We start from the raw sequence: 16,192 nt of genomic DNA on the forward strand, positions 1-16,192 counted from the left end.
TTGTAATTTTTGTTTACATGCTGGATATTGTATATAAAAAAATTATGAGGCTATAGATGATGTTCTTCAGAAGATTTAGTTAAGGCTGTATTTTAGGCTTTGTTAAGGTTGGTCTGTATTGAATTTGCCGTCATTGCTAGGTCATAATCTTTACTCTAGGGGTAGCAGTTGTTGTTGTTGTTGTTGTTGTTGTTGTTGTTGGCAGCTGGCCAAGCAGTTCTTAAGTCTCAGCTGAAAGCCTGTGTTTTACCAAAGTACTTCTACTTTGGTGGTCCTGAATTCTAATCTCTGTTTCCCTAGTACTAAAAAACTGCCAAAATTTCTGCTCAGCTCTCTGTCCTCCCTGCTGCTGTTTTCTGTTTGGTTTCTTGATATATTGCTCTGCATAGCTTAGGAGGAAACACTGTATGCAGAATTTTGGGCCCACTTCTCTGTGATTCCCTCAAGCTCTGGCCATCTTGGAAGCTCTGAATGCTAGTGTTTGTCTGCCTAGCGTAATAGGAATGCTGGAAGCACTAGGCTGCAGTTTTACACTTGGCCTTTATATTCTGCACCACAGATCCCAAAGTGTCCTGAGTGAAAAAATAGAAATGTGGGGCTTACCTCAGTGCCTCAGTGTGCTTCCTTCTCCAAAATCTTGACTCTGTATGCCTTGCATGATTTGCTTTCTCTCTAGTGCCTTCAAATAATTGTTTAAACTTTATCCTACCTTTATATTTGTTTCCAATATAAATTACTGTTGTAATCAGAAGTGGAAGTTCATTATACAGGTTTGATATGTGATATTTGCAGTATCATTGAGTCAAGATAATTCCCAAATTTTGTCATGACTTCTTTGAACCATAGATAAATTTATATGTATCTTGCTTGAAATTCAAACATATGGGACCATTTGTAGTCAATATTCTTGCCATTGATTTCTAGCTTAGTTTCATTGTGGTCAGAGAACATAGTCTAAATATTTTCAGGTCTTTAAAATATGTTCTGATTTGCTTTATGACCAGCATAGGTCCAGTATTTATAATTTTTATATGTGTGTGCTTGCAAAGAATGTGTATTCTGTAGTTGGTTGGAGAACTGTTATACATATGGTTCTGTAGTGTGAGTGTTTGTGTCCCCGCCAAAATTCATATGTTAAAACTTAATCCCCAATGTGATAGTATTAAGAGGTGGGGTTTTAAGAGGTAATTGGGTCATGAGGGCTCCATGCTCATGAATGGGATTAGTGCCATTATAAGAGGCCTGAGGGAGTCTATTTGCCCCTTCCACGATATGAGACACATGGGATTCTCCATCTACAAGGAATGGGCCCACACCAGACACCAAATCTGTTGGCACCTTGAACTTGGACTTCCCAGCCTTCCAAACCATGAGCAATAAATTTCTGTTTATAAATTATCCAGTCTAAGGTATTTTGTTATAGCAGCTGAAGTGGACTAAGGCATTGTATATCTGTTAGGTCAAGTTTACTAATTGTTCTACATTCAGTAGGGATTTTTTTTTATCTGCTTGTGTTAGTAAATAATAGGATATTAAAATATCTCACTTTGATTATGGATTTATCTAGTTCTCTTGATTCTGGCAAGGTTGACTTTATTTTGGAGCTTTATTTTTAGGTTCACATTAATTTAACATTGTCATATTTTTCTAGTGAATTGAAACTGTTATCATTATGAATTGTCCCTTTGTTTCTAGTAATGCTTTTTGCTTTAAACTCTACTTTGCCTAATATTAATATAACTTCACTAGCTTTCTTTTGGCTTGTATTTGTATATTTCCTTACACTTTTACTTTTGTAAAGTGTGTAGTTGTCTTTTTTCTTTTATCCAGTCTGTTATTTCATATTTTTTATTTAGAATATTTAGTCTATTTGTACTTAATGTAATCCTTACATATTAGGGTTTAAATCTACCACTTTAATATTTGCTTTCTTTTTTCTTCCTCTTATTTTATTTTTTCGTCTTTTTTGGTTAGTTTTACTGAGATACAACAATTTACACAAAATAAAATTTACCAATTTAAACTGTACTGTGATGGGTTTTGATAAACCACATCCACATAACCACCATCACAATCAGGATAAAGATAATTTTTGGGGCCAGCCCATGGCTCACTCGGGAGAGTGCGGTGCTGATAACACCAAGGCCATGGGTTCGGATCCCATATAGGGATGACTGGTTTGCTCACTGGCTGAGCGTGGTGCTGACAACACCAAGTCAAGGGTTAAGATCCCCTTACCGGTCATCTTTAAAAAAAAAAAAAAGATAATTTCTATTATTCCCCAAGTTTTCTCCATGCTGTTTTGCTGTAAGTCCCCTGCACCCATCCCGGCCCTGGCAGACACTGATCTGCTTTCTATCATTATATTTTTGCCTTTTAATCATATAGCATGTGGTCTTACAAGTCTGGCTTTTTCACCTAGCATACTGCTTTTGCAATTTGTGACTGAGTGTTTTCTTATTATTCCATTTTTCCTATATTAGCTTGGAAGTTATATACTCTATTATTATCTTTTAGTGGGAGACAGTTCTCCATGGGTCTCTCGTGTTTCTGTACATCTTGTTAGCAGAGACACTGGCTACCTTTGTTCCAGGATATCTTTTCAAGGATGTTTGTATAGCAAACAGCCTTGAAAGATAGAGGTAGGGTGTCCCTCTAAAGCAGAGGGTAGGTTTGCTTACTTTTTATTATAATAAGGTTAATGTCTTCCTGTGGGCAAAGCTTAGACAGGTTTGCTTATTGCCAATTATAAAAGATTCAGGTTTACAAGCTCAGGGTTTCTCTCTTGTAATGTAACATAAGCAAGTGTCACCTGACCCTCTTTATGTCACCCTGTGGGAGTTGGATCCCAGGGAATTGGCACCAGTTCTGATACTCTGGCTACTGCTATTGCTTTGAGTCATAAATTGCCCTTTGTCTTTGACTCAGGGATCTTGTGTCTTCTACCAGAGTCTGTGAAACTCTGGCTAACTTGTTAGTTTACACATAGGGCCAAATCTGAAACCTTTCATAGTTCTTGATGGAACCTTACAGATTACAACATGCATGCTTGGTTTATTGAAGTATAATTGGTTGTTAGCCTCTTCCAGAACAATGAAAGGCTCGTAGAACCCTTTAACTCCATGTATCTCCTTCCAGATTTCTATGCCATGTTTTTTTACATAGTCTGTTTTTATTACAAACCCATGAAGACATTGTACCATCAATATTTATTTAGATTCACCCACATATTTACCATGGCATAATTCTGTATTCTTTCATGCCTCTTTGACCATCCATCTGGGATCATGTTCGTTCTACCTGAAGAAAAACCTTTTGTATCTCCTTTTGTGTGGGTCTGCTAATGACAAAATCTGTGAGTTTTTTGTTTGACTAGTGAAATGTTTTAATTTTAACTTTATTCTTGAAGGTTTTTTTGTGTGTTTGTTTTGCTGAGTATAGCATTCTCATTGGCATTTATTTTCTTTTAGTTCTTTAAGGATGTCATTCCATTATCTCTGGCTTCCATTGTTGAGAAGCCAGCTGTCTTTCTAATGGTTGCCCTTTGAAGATAACTTTTTCCTCTACTATTTAAAATATTTTCTCCTTGCTTTTAGCAGTTACTGTATGATACATATATCAGTTATTGCTATGTTACAATATGTTGAACACTATGTATCATTGTCAGTTATTGCTGTGTAACAAACTACCCTAAAACTTAGTGGCTTAAAACAATTATTTAGCCCACAGATCTGCGACTGGGGGTGGTGGTGCAGTGGCTGGTTGGTATGGGGATCTGAACCTTGACTTAGGTGTTTTCAGCACCATGCTCTGCCAGGCGCATATCTGCTGTTTGAGCACAATTCAGTGGGAAAGGCTCCAATCTACTCTATATGGCATCAGCTGGGGAAAACAGGGTGGAATCACAGGATACACTTCTAAAGTGAGTCACTCACAACTGGCAAGTTGATGCTTCCTGCTGGCTGGCAGTTCATCCAGGGCCGAGGATCTGGACCAAGAGTCCTCTCTATGGGTTTCTTCAGTGTTCCCATGGCATGGTGGCTGGGTCCCAGGAGAAAGAAGTAGAAACTTCCAGACTCTTAAGACCTTGGTCTGGAAACTGCCATATTCTGTTCATTTCTGCCATATTGTATTGGTAAAGCAGTTACAGAGTCAGAATTAAAGGTAAAGAAATACAAATTCCCACTACTCAGTGGGAAGACGGTCAAAGAATTTTAGGGGCCATGTTTTAAACGTCCTCAAGGTACCTAAGGGTGAATGTATTGTGGGGAGGGAGGGCACATAGGGTATCTTAAATCAGTGAAATACTGTTTATTTGGGTTTTTTGTTTTAATCAATTTTGGAAAGTTTTCAGACATAAAATTTTCAAATATGGCTTTCATGTGATTTCTGTTTCTGGCCCTCCACTTATATGTATGTTAAACCTTTTCATTGTATAGTCTGTGTCTCTTATCTATTTTCCTGTATTTTCCATCCTTTTGTCTCTCCATGCTTTATTCTGTTTGCTCATTCCTGACTATATTCCTTCTCTCTAGTTTTCTCTTCAGCATTGTCCAGTCTGCTATTATACTTCACTATTGAGTTCTTAATTTTGGCAATTGTATTTTTTAATTCTGTAATTCCCACTTGATTATTTTTTTATAGTTTAAAGTTCTTTGCCAAAATTCTAAATTTATCATTTTATCCTCTTAGATGTTATCATAGTTATTTCATTTTATTTTATTTTGCTGTCATAAGCAACAGAAATCACAGTTATTTTAAAGTCTATGTCAGAGAACTTCAGTATTTATAGCCCCCCATTTATAAATCTGTTTCTGTGAGATATCATTTCTGTTGGTTTTCTTTTCTTCTTCTTCTTTTTTTTTTTTTTTTTTTTTGGCAGATGGTGGGCATGGGGATATGAACCCTTGACCTTGGTCTTACTGATACCATACTCTAACCAAGTGAGCTAATTGGCCAGTCCAGTTGGCTTTCTTTCATGTCTTATATGCACATGTGCCTTGTGAGTTCTGATTATGTGCAGGACATTGTATTTTCAAATATGCTTATAGAAATAATTTAAAGCCTAGTTTGATGTTTCCTTCTCAGAGCAGATTTATGTTTGCTTCTCCCAGGTACACGGGAGCACTTTCAATCAGGATAACCTCAATCCAGTTTCTGGAACTGAGATTATTTGAGGCCGAGCTGTGGTCTCTGTAAGAGCCTGTGTATGGCTCACCCTTATTCCTAGGCTGTAGTCCTTCAGGATCGCAACCCAAAGTAAGAGATGTTCATCAGGGCACTCTCCTTGGCAGAGCCTAGACACCAGTCCCTGTGTCATGCACCCCATGAGGCTGTTCATTTAGCTGCTTCTCCCCCATCCTCTCAAGCAACAGCCGCCCTGAACACTGGGCTCGGTTCCAGGGTTCTCATTGTTCCTTCCAGCCTGGTGATTCACCCCTGTCTTATTAGGTATCCAGTGCTTTCAAGCAGATTTTTTAATATTTTGTCCAGCATTTCTGGTTGTCCCCAGTAGATGGTCAGTTTCTCATGACCTTTCCTGCCTTAATGGAAGTGGAAGTCCTCAGAGAGATCCTATTTTCTTTCAGTCTATTCCCATCAGCATTCAATTGCTTGACTGTACTTTCTGCATTAGCTATGGCTCTCTTTATTTGCTCTCCTCTGCAGCAGAACTCTTCAAAAATGTCTACATGTGCTGTCTCTGGTTTCTCACATCTCATTCTTTTTTGAACTCTCTCCAGTCAGCTTTGGTTCCCACCACTCCAGTAAAAGTACTCTTGTCAAGGTCACTCATGCCTTCATGATGCCAAAACCAGTGATCAATTTTCAGTTGTCATTATATTTGACATATCAGCAACATCTGATGTGGAGTGCTCCAATGTTGAGAGGTTGGTGAGATGGAAAAAAAAACCCATAAACCAGCCAAGGGGAATGAGGACTGGCTTCCTTCATATCCTCCTTTCCTACGCTGTTGTTTCTATAGCACTTACTACCTGATAGTCTGCTTAATGTACTTTCTCATTTTGTTTTCTTACCTTATTCACTTTGTTGATCTCTCCCGTAAGAATAGGCTTCAGGAGGGCTGGGCATTTTATGCCTTTTGTTCATTAATTTACCCTCCATGTAAAAGTGCCAAGTGCAGATCACATGCTCAAGTAGACATTTGTTGAGCGATTGCACTCTCTGGGTAGGACAGGCTGGCCCTGATGGACCAACACTGTCTGGGCACTACCTCCCCTAGACTCCAGCTGGCCTCTGGGCATGTAGAGATGTGTAAGACAAAACTTTCTGCTGTGTTGAAAGCTCTGGTCAGAACTTCAAGGAACCATCACTGACGTGGAATTGTGAAGGTTTTAAAAGTGCTTTTACCTCGCTTTCTTGTCTAGCCTCACAGCACCTCTTTGAGCTAGGTGGGACAGGTACAATTAGTCACATCTTCAAATGGGGCTCAGAGAGGGGAAGGGTTTTCCCAAGGACACACATCAATTAATAGACTCAACTAAATTGGACTCAAACTCAACGCTCTAAAAATGGAAAAAAACTTTTCTTCTAATTATAAAAATAATATATGCTCATTATAGAAAATTTAGGAACTACAGAAATAAAGAATATTTAAATTATTTATTATACTATCATGCACATTTTTAAAAATTTTCTTTAATTTTTCATCTGAGAGGACCACACTGAATTTTTAAATTTTTTTTTCATTATTTTCCAATCATGTACATTTTGACACATTTCCTTCCAGTCTTTTTTTTTCTTTACACAGTTGAGATCACATTGTATCATATATAGTTTGTATCCGGCTTTTAAAATAATATTACAAAATACACATTTCCCTGTTCTTTCAATATCTCGTTTTTATTTTTTTATTTTTTATTTTTTAAAATTTATTTTATTTATTGAATCAAAATCGATTATACATATTTTGGGGGTTGAACATTGAGATATGTTGATTAAATCAATATTACTAGCATATATATTGTTACAAATCATAATTATTCTTTATGCCTTTGTCCAATCTCTCCCCTTCCCCCATTCTCTCTACCTCCCCCCTCTAATTGCCCTAGATTTCTTCTCTCCTTCTGAAAGAATAATGGTTACTCTGTTAATTTGTTGTCTAAATGATCTGTCCAATGCTGAGAGATATGATCAGGTCCCCCAATATTATCATAGAGCAGATGCTTCTATCACTCTGAAATGGGTTTTGTGGAAAGAGACGTCCTCTTCTTTTCTTTGTCTCTGCTGTTGACTCTTCTTGTGTGAATGCACTCCAGTGGCTGGCGGACCATCTGCATGGTGGTTGTGGCGTCTAGCCGCTTTTGTGACAGCCATGGTTATTGTGGTGGCTGTGGTGGGCCACCCAGGTGGAGGTGCTGTTTTTGGTATGCTCCTTGGCACTGGCGGTATGCCTGGTTGTAGGGTGTGTTTGGTCCCCTTCTCCATGCCTCTGGTCCCTGGGCAGGCCCCAAGACACTGGCGCCATGTGTCTGATTGTGGGAGGGGTGGCCAGTCTCCTTCTCCATGCCTCAGGTCACCGGGCGAGACCCAAGGAGCTGGCTTGGTGTGCCTGGTTGTGGGAGAGAAGTCCAGACCCCTTCTCCATGCCTCAAGTCCCCAGGCAGGGCCTGCGGCACTGGCGTGGTGTGCCTGGCTGTGGGAGAGAGGTCCGGTTCCCTTCTCCATGCCCTGGGTCCCTGGGTAGGCTCCGAGGTGCTGGCACAGTGTACCTGGTTGTGGGAGGGTGGTCCAGTCCCCGACTCCATACTGTGGGTCCCTGAGCAGGCCCCAAGGTGCTGGCACAGTGTGCCTGGTTGTGAGAGGAGGGTCCAGTCCACTTCTCCATGCCTCAGGTACCCAGGCTGGCCTCAAGGCAGTGGCGCAGTTTGTCTGGAAGTGGGAGTGGGGTCCGGTCCCCAGATCCAAGCCTCCAGTTCCCAGGCTGGCCCCAAGGTGCTGGTGGTGTGCCTGGGCCAGAACTAATTTTTTGTCCTTTGCTTCTAACACGGGGGAACTTCCTGTGGAAACCAGTACTTGAGCTGTGTGGTTGTTTAAATTGCTGCTTTGCTGCTGTTTCCCTAGGGAAGGCTTTTTGTGTAGCTCAGGGTTTAATGGTTGACCTTATAGGTACTTCGGGCTCTCCAGAGACCTGGTGGATCTGTGTTCTGTAGAAACTCTGATCTGGGCCTGAGTTTTTTCATCAAACTACACCCTGTGCAATTCTGCATTCCCAACCCATTCTCCTCTGAGTGGTCCTGTGCTGATTGGGGGGCAGGTCGGCTGTCCTTGCTTTGTCCCAGTGTTCTCCCGGTGTGCCCATGTCGCCCACCACCCATGCTCCAAACACTTCCCATGGGACGGGCCCTGCACTGGTCCCTTGCGATGACTCACTGGCCTCTGAATGGCTCCCTTTTTTCAGTTTTTCTGGCTCCTTGCTCCTGCATGGGTCCATGGGAACCCTATTAGTGGTCGTGCTGTTCTGGGGGCCACCAAGGCCCTCTTCTCTCCTGCCTCCTCCAAGTAACTCCATCTGAAGGGCACAGCTGCGGCTTCTGCTGGCTCCTGCTCCATGTGCTCAACAGCTCTGGCCTTGAAGCAGCTGCAGCCCAAAACACTCAGAGCAGCTTTTTCTTTCTCTCATCGTGGTTTCTCCCTCCTTCATGAACTCTGTAGTCTCTCCTTCTCTTCCCCTGAGCTCCAGCAGCCCCAGCTTGACTGATGTTACATTTTTATCGTTGTAAATTGGTTGATTTGTGGGAGAGAGTAACGCTGGGAACCATCTATTCTGCCGTCTTGACCGGAACGCTCAATTATCTAGGCTCAGACACCAGCTTGTCCAGGGAGGCCCCCTTCTCTCATTCCTCCAAGCTAAGCACCACTCTGTGCATTCCCTTCACACTCTTGTTTGCGTCTGTCACGGTATTCATTACCCATATGAGTCATCCATCCCACTCCTAGGTATTTATCTCAGTAAAAATATTTAATTATTTCCCTGTTTTACATTCTCCTTCTTAGCACTTTTACTGTGAACCTCCCAGGCTGCCGCCGCCGCCGCTACCGCCCTCAATATCTCGTTTTAATGGCTACATAATATTCCATCACATAGATGTACCACAATTTATACAATATTCTATTGCTGGACATTTAGGTAAACAACACTTATGCAGTTCCTACTATATACAAGGGGCCAAGGATTTGAGGCTGGGGCTGTCAGATGTAACAGCCAAATTAGAAAGTGGATGTGACTGGGCTTTGGTAAAATGAAATATAAAAGCATCACATGATGGTACCAAGAAAGAAAAGGAAGGAAGGGAGGAAGAGAGAGAGAAAAGGAAATCTTTTCAAATAAAAAAGTCCAAACTAAACTCCATTTAGATGTGTGTGTGTTTGCTGGGAGAGGGGAGTCAGGCGGAAGCAGGTCAGGTGCAACCTGGGGCAGGCAGTGACCTGTTTGTGGGGGCCTGGGGCTTCTGATTGCAGCAGGGGTGTGGGCCAAGGGTCCCACCTGGCTCATTTCCATGCCTCCCTCCTCCATCCCGGCTCTACAGACTCTTCCAGCTGGAGTCAGAGGACGACGCCCTGCTGAACTTCCGGCAGTATTCTTCCCAGTTGCCACCCTTCTACGAGAGCTCCCTCCAGATCCTGCACACTGAGGCTCTGCAGCACCTGACCGACCTCATACGCAACCACCCCAGTTGGTCGGTGGCCCACTTGGCAGTAGAATTGGGGATCCGTGAGTGCTTCCATCACAGCCGCGTCATCAGGTGGGCAGGGGACAGGAGCATGTGGACAATGTGTGTTACTGCATGTGTGGACCAGTGTGGGTGCTGCCTCAGTTCCCCTCCATAGTTTGACTGGGAAAGAAGTGGCCTTGTTCCTGGGTTAGAGCATAAGAGTGCTACAATGTCAGAAGGAGAAACTTATCCCTTCCTAGTGCTCATCAAGTGCCAGGCCCATGGGAACTGTTTTACACCCACCATGACAGTGAATCCTCCTGATCCCCCATGAAGTATCAGCATCCCAAAGAGAGCTTACAGGACCTGTGCAAGCCACTCAGCTGCAGAGGGCTGGAGAGGGGCTCCTTGGTGTCTTCTTCCAAAGATCTGGTTGCCCTTCTAGAAGCTGGAACACCTACTTTTGTATGTGCATTCAGCCAATATATCAGTGGATGCCGCTTGGTGAGGGCACTGTGCCCACCCTTGCACTGAACCTTGGCTGGCCATCTAGCCCAGAGATGACCAAACTTCCTCTGGTTCTCCACAACCCAGACAGCTCTGTTCAGCTCCCAGGCCCAGAGCTCAAAAACCTCATTGCACTTTACAGTTTACAGGCATGATCTCAGACACAACAGTTCCATCCATTCCCTAGGGCAGGCACAGCAGCTGTTGTAGGCAAGGATATTGAAGCCTAGAGAGGTTGAGTGAATTGCCTGAGGTGTGAGATTTCTGCCTTCTGCCACTCATTTCTGTGCCACCCTACTGCCCACTTCATGCTGGTGTGGCCCTGTAGCACATCTCTCATACAGGCGTAAAGACAACCAAAACCTGGTGCTGATCACACCAGATGCAAATGAATTATGAATCAACCCTAAGTTTGAACCAACCAGCCTGAGCATGTCATGAATGCTCTCGAGCTCACATATACCCGAAGGTCCGAATTCCCCAGCTCGCTTCCCTCCTTCTGCACTTGGATTTCTCAGCACCCCTGCCCGCTGGGGCCATGCCTGCTCACCTCCCCGGCCCTCCCCTGCAGCTGCGCCAATAGCACGGAGAATGAGGAGGGCTGCACTCCCCTGCACCTGGCCTGCCGCAAGGGTGACGGGGAAATCCTGCTGGAGCTGGTGCAGTACTGCCATGCCCAGATGGACGTCACTGACAACAAGGGAGAGACTGCCTTCCATTATGCTGTCCAGGGTGACAATTCCCAGGTGCTGCAGGTGAGTGGGGGAGGGGCAGGAAGATTGGCACTGATGACAGCTGTCTGTGCCCAGAGTTCTCTTGGAGCCCCTGGCTCAGGTGTCATTCCCAGGACTCTCACTGTCCCCCGTTGGTCTTTAAGGCCTGAGCTTCTTTGTGGAGGATGCACACCCTGCCCCATCCCTCCCTCCTGAAGCTTGTCAAGGACACACATCCCTGGCCTTTTTGCTCTGACAACCCCAGGGAAGTCCTCCAACCCAGCAGGCAGAACTAAAGGCCCAGTTCCAGTCTATCAGTTTAGTTCAGCTTTTCCTGAGCTCCCACTGTGAGGCAGCCCTCTGCCTGGAGGGGCTCCTGGTCCAGTGGGACCTGAGCTTAACTTTTTATGGGAAATCAAAACAAACCAAACCTTCTCCAGCTCCTATAGGCATTTGTGCCAAAGGCACTCGTGTTATTTTGTTGATTACCTGTGAAAAAGATTTTTTAAAAAATTGTGGGCATATAGATGGAGTGATGTTATTAAAAAGCTACTTTATATATTAGGTTGAAAGGAAAAGGCAGAATATCAGATTATATTTTGTCTAGAATTAGAAGATTCTTCTAAAGGTTACATCCTTCTCTCTGCCTTGGCATTAGAATGGAACTACGTTGTTCCAGAAAATGTGGATTCATATCATCTGCTTAGCGCTCTCAGAGAAGGGAATTCCACACCCCTGCTGAGCTCTGCGCTCCCTGAGAATCTGCGGAGAGCCCTGCACCCCCTGCCTCGCTATGGAGGGCATGGCTCTCTGTTAGCGATAGTCACACACAGCAGCAGCTGTCCCTTATCCAGTGCTGCTTTGTACCTGGCCCTGGACCGAGTGTTGTATGTGTTATAGTTAATTCTCAAAATACCCTCATAGGGTGGAGGTCATCATCCTCTTTTCCTCTCTGAAGAAACTGAGGTTCAGCGGAGTTAGGAAATGTGCCCATAGAAGGCCACAGGGCTGTAAGGATGGGTGGCCCTTGCACTGGCCTAGATGCCAGCCCCTGGCTCTCCCTGCTCTGTCCTCAGCCTGCCAACTGGCCCAGCAGGCTGCTATGAGGTGACCCTGGTGTCACACAGGTACACCAGGTTGTAATTAACCTCAGGGAGACAGCATTCAGCCAAAAGCAAGAAAATAAAACCCTCCTAGCTCTCTCTTTAATACTGTATCACATGATGGTACCAAGCAAGAAAAGGTACAGAAAACATAATACCTGCACGTAGAGAAAAAATTCACACAGACAGAAGGATATACAATGAAAAGTGAAAGTCGCTTCCACCTAGACCCCCAGTACCATCCCCAGATATGACCACCTTTTAAGTTTCTTGATTCAGAAATTTTTCCTATGAGCTGCAGTTGTGCCAGGTCAATACCTCGCAGTCCACATTGGTGCAGTTGGCTTCTTTATTTACCCCAAAGCCTCCTTTCCCTGTTGCTTCTTTAAGTTCTTATCAGTGTCCCCATGGAGGCAAACTCCCATTGCCCTTTAGTCCCCAGAGAGAGATGGCCACGGTGGTGTCAGGGAGGGTACCTGCAGGGGGCTCCTCTGTGTTGGGCTGTGGCCCACCCCTGATGTCATGCTGTCAGCTCCTAGGAAAGAATGCATCGTCTGGCCTGAACCAGATGAATAACCAGGGGCTGACCCCCCTGCACCTGGCCTGCCAGATGGGGAAGCAGGAGATGGTCCGTGTGCTGCTGTTGTGCAAGGCTCGCTGCAACATCATGGGGCCCAGCGGCTACCCCATTCACACAGCCATGAAGTTCTCCCAGAAGGGGTAAGACCTCCCTCCACATCCCCAACCCATTGCTCTGCGGGGCCTCCGGCTCTCGCATCACCTGGCTTTAGTTGAGGTGAGCAGTGTTCTTGGATCTCAGCACCCCCAGCCTCAGAGCAGAGGCCCCAGGTGCACAAGCCTCATTAGATACATATCAGATACCAACGGCTGGCCCGGCACAAAGAAAGTACTGGTTACTTGTGTAGTGGGTGTGAGTCTCAGTCCACAAACACAGCTGTGCAAAGACTATAACTTTTCTTATTTTTCTATAATGCACCTTTATTTCTGACCATGACCTTCCCTCTACCAAACTGGAGAAAAACAATCTTAGTCCTCCCTGAGGTACCCCCATTCCAGCTCCCCCAGGTGGTACTCCAGTTCTGGGGTCTGATGCAACCCAAGGCTTGGAGGTGACCACCTGACCTGGGTCCTCTTCCACCTGAACCCATAAACCTGATCCGAACAGCCCCCTTCACGGCCGCAGTGCTCTGCAGTGTCTTTTGTGCCCGGCTCAAAGCCCAGGAATGCCTGGCAAGGTGGCCAAGGGCTCTGTCTGCCTGGATGCCTCTTTCCTTCCTGGCTGGTGGGAGGCAGGTGCCAGGCCCATGTGTCAGAGAGCTCTAGACTCCTCTCTTATTTCTTCCCTTCTCCCTAGACCTGGGAAATCCTGGTCTCAGGAACATTCTTCTCCATGTGGGGTGTGTGTGGTGGGGGGTGTGAGGGAAGTGGGGTCGGAGAGATGAGCATCTCCAAATACTACCCAGCAGGACCGATGTCTGCAATGAATGAGTGAATGAATGAGTCAAATGGTGCCTCAATCCTGGGCACTGTGCTTAGTGTTAGCCTTACAGAAATGAATAAGAGATGAGCCCTGATCCAAGCAGCTCCAGGACAGGAGACAGCTAAGTCACCCAGTACCTCCCTGTACAGCGTGCTGGACCAGCAGTGAGCAGCACAGGGGGGCTGGCACTCTTGCTTTCCCTCAGGATTTTCCTTCCTCTGGGGTCTGCAGCCCCCTTGCTGGCCCCCACAGGGTACTGCTGTCCCTTCTAAGGTCTAGGCCAAGCATGGAGTAACCCTCCTTTCCTCGATTCTCCCTAGTATGCCAACATGAACTAGAACTTTCAGAAAGACTTGACCAAATGATTAGAGAAATACCAGCACCCCCAGTAGTCAGGTTACCTAGTTGCAGGCTGTGATCTGCATGGATACCAAGTGATGGGTGATGCTCTTCTGTACCCAGAGGGCTGGCTTGTGGCCCTTCTCTTGCCTGGCTCTGCCACCGTATGTGTTTGTGTGCAGGAGCCTGGTGATTTCCCAGTTTGCTCTCTCCTCAAACACCCTCAGCCTTGTTCCCTGTCTGTCCCCACCCAGGCTGTCTGTAGGGTCAGGTGTCAGATTACATGGGAGGATCTTTGCACAGAAGACCAAGGGAGCATCTCACACAGCTCGGGTGGTCCCCAGTAGAGAGATCCCTTTTCCACAAGACAGCCTGCATAGCCCTACTCGAAGAATTGCACGTGGTCAGTGTCACTGACCAGTGGTTCTGTCACAGCTCAGACCAGGAGCCCTCCCTGCTGTTTATTTCAACTCAGCTGACCTTCGCACAGAGCCTGGTTTGTGTCTGGGACCCTCTGATGATTATATATATCCCTGCCGTGGAAGAGCTCTCAACCGGTTCTGGAGGGGAGACAGATGATCCCAGACAGTGAGGTGGGGGCTGAGATGGAGAAATCAGATGGGCTGCACTAGGAGCTCAGGGAGGGCGCTCAGGCAGCGGCACTCAGGGGAGGCTTCCAGGGGAGCAGAGCCTGAGCCAGCAAGAGTTGGCAGTTTGGGCCACCTTGGCTTTTTCTGAGTGAACACTGCAAGCCCCAGAGGGCCCAGGGAAGGAAGTTGGGCTAACGTCAGCAGGCCTAGTGCTGAGTGCCTGGCCCTGGCATAAGGGCTGTGGGGAGATGAGGCATACAAGTCCTGGTCCCCACAATAACAGGTGAGAATTGTTGAGCACTAATGCTTCTCCAGCCACTACACTCAGCCTTCATATAGGTATTTTGCAGCAACCCAATGTGCAGATGTATTTTATCCACCCCTCCCCTCCTTTTTTTTTGGCAACTGGCTGGTACAAGGAACTGAACCTTTGACCTTGGTGTTACAAAGCTGCACTCTAACCAACTGAGCTAACCGGCCAGCCCTTATCCCCATTGTAAAGATGAGGAAACCAAGGCTTAGAGAGATTAAATCACTTGTCCAAGGTCAGGCAGTAAGTGTCAGAGCTGAGAATTAAACGCAGGCCATCCTTAGTAACATTACTCTTTTAAAAACAGCTTTATTGAGATATAGTTCACATGCCATATGAGTCATCTATTTAAAATATACAATTCAATGGTTTTGGTATATTACATTACTTTTAAAAATTGTGGTAAAATATGTAACAAAATTTGCAGCGTTAACCTGTTTTTTTTTTGTCTTTCTGTGACCAGCCACACCGCGCTCAGCCAGTGAGTGCACCGGCCATCCTTATATAGGATCCGAACCCACGGCGGGAGCACTGCCGCGTAGCGCTGCACTCTCCCGAGTGCGCCATGGGGTCGGCCCAGTGTTAACCATTTTTAAGTGTACAATTCAGTGGCATTAATTATATTACGTGTCCGACTACTACCACTATCTATTTCTTAAAACTTTTTATCATCCCAAACACAAACTCTAACCATCAATAACTCTCCATTCTCCCCTCTTCCCAGTTCCTGATAACCTCTAATCTACTTTGTTTCTACGAACTTGCCTATTCTAGGTGCCTCATACAAGTGGAATCACACAGTATTTGTCCTTTTGTGACTGGTTTATTTCACTTAGCATAATGTCGTAAAATGGATCAGAATTTCCTTCCATATCATAAAATGTATCATAATTTCCCTCCCTTTTAAAGCAGAATAATCTTCCATTATGTATACATGCCGCATTTTGTTTATCCATTCATTCATAGATAGACACTAAGGTTGTTTCCACCTTTTGGCTGTTGTGAATAATGCTGCTATGAGCACAGGTGTGCAAATGTCTGCTTGAGTTGCTGCTTTCTGTCCTTTGGTTGTACAACTAAGAGTGGAGAGCAGGTGTACTCTTAGCCACTCTGCCATGCTGCTTCCTGCAGGATGCAGGTCACTGCGTGGAACACTCACGATGGTAGGGGGTGGGGGCAGGGTGGCTGTGAGTCAGGCTTAGAAATGCTTTGTCTCCTTTCATCCCTAACCACTTGTTAGGACTGTTCCCATGTTGTAGATGGGCTCAGTTTCCAGAGGTCACAAGCAAGGAAGCTGGAGCTTGACCTCAGGTCTGTCCAACTGTGAAGCCAGCACCAGGGAGAATAATCATTGCTGGTGGCAGTCATCAGGAAGGCTTTCCGGAGGAGGGGGTTAGATGTGCCTTGAGGGGCTCACTACACCACTGACATATCATGGAGTGTATGCTGTTTGGT

The 16,192-nt window shown here is 45.3% G+C and overlaps 1 protein-coding gene across 4 annotated transcripts in view; it reads left to right on the top strand.

Moving 5' to 3' along the window:
- PLA2G6 (phospholipase A2 group VI) overlaps positions 1 to 16,192 on the top strand; it is a 64,147-nt gene that overhangs the window by 21,077 nt on the left and 26,878 nt on the right. For all 4 annotated transcript variants that reach the window (XM_063074667.1, XM_063074669.1, XM_063074670.1 and 1 more), the window contains 3 exons: positions 9,549 to 9,764; positions 10,753 to 10,936; positions 12,530 to 12,717. In XM_063074667.1, the coding sequence (XP_062930737.1) occupies positions 9,549 to 9,764; positions 10,753 to 10,936; positions 12,530 to 12,717 (588 nt within the window). The remainder of the gene's footprint in view (positions 1 to 9,548; positions 9,765 to 10,752; positions 10,937 to 12,529; positions 12,718 to 16,192) is intronic.

The sequence above is a fragment of the Cynocephalus volans genome, chromosome 12 (assembly GCF_027409185.1).
Source record: "Cynocephalus volans isolate mCynVol1 chromosome 12, mCynVol1.pri, whole genome shotgun sequence".
In the NCBI taxonomy this organism is placed as follows: domain Eukaryota; kingdom Metazoa; phylum Chordata; class Mammalia; order Dermoptera; family Cynocephalidae; genus Cynocephalus; species Cynocephalus volans.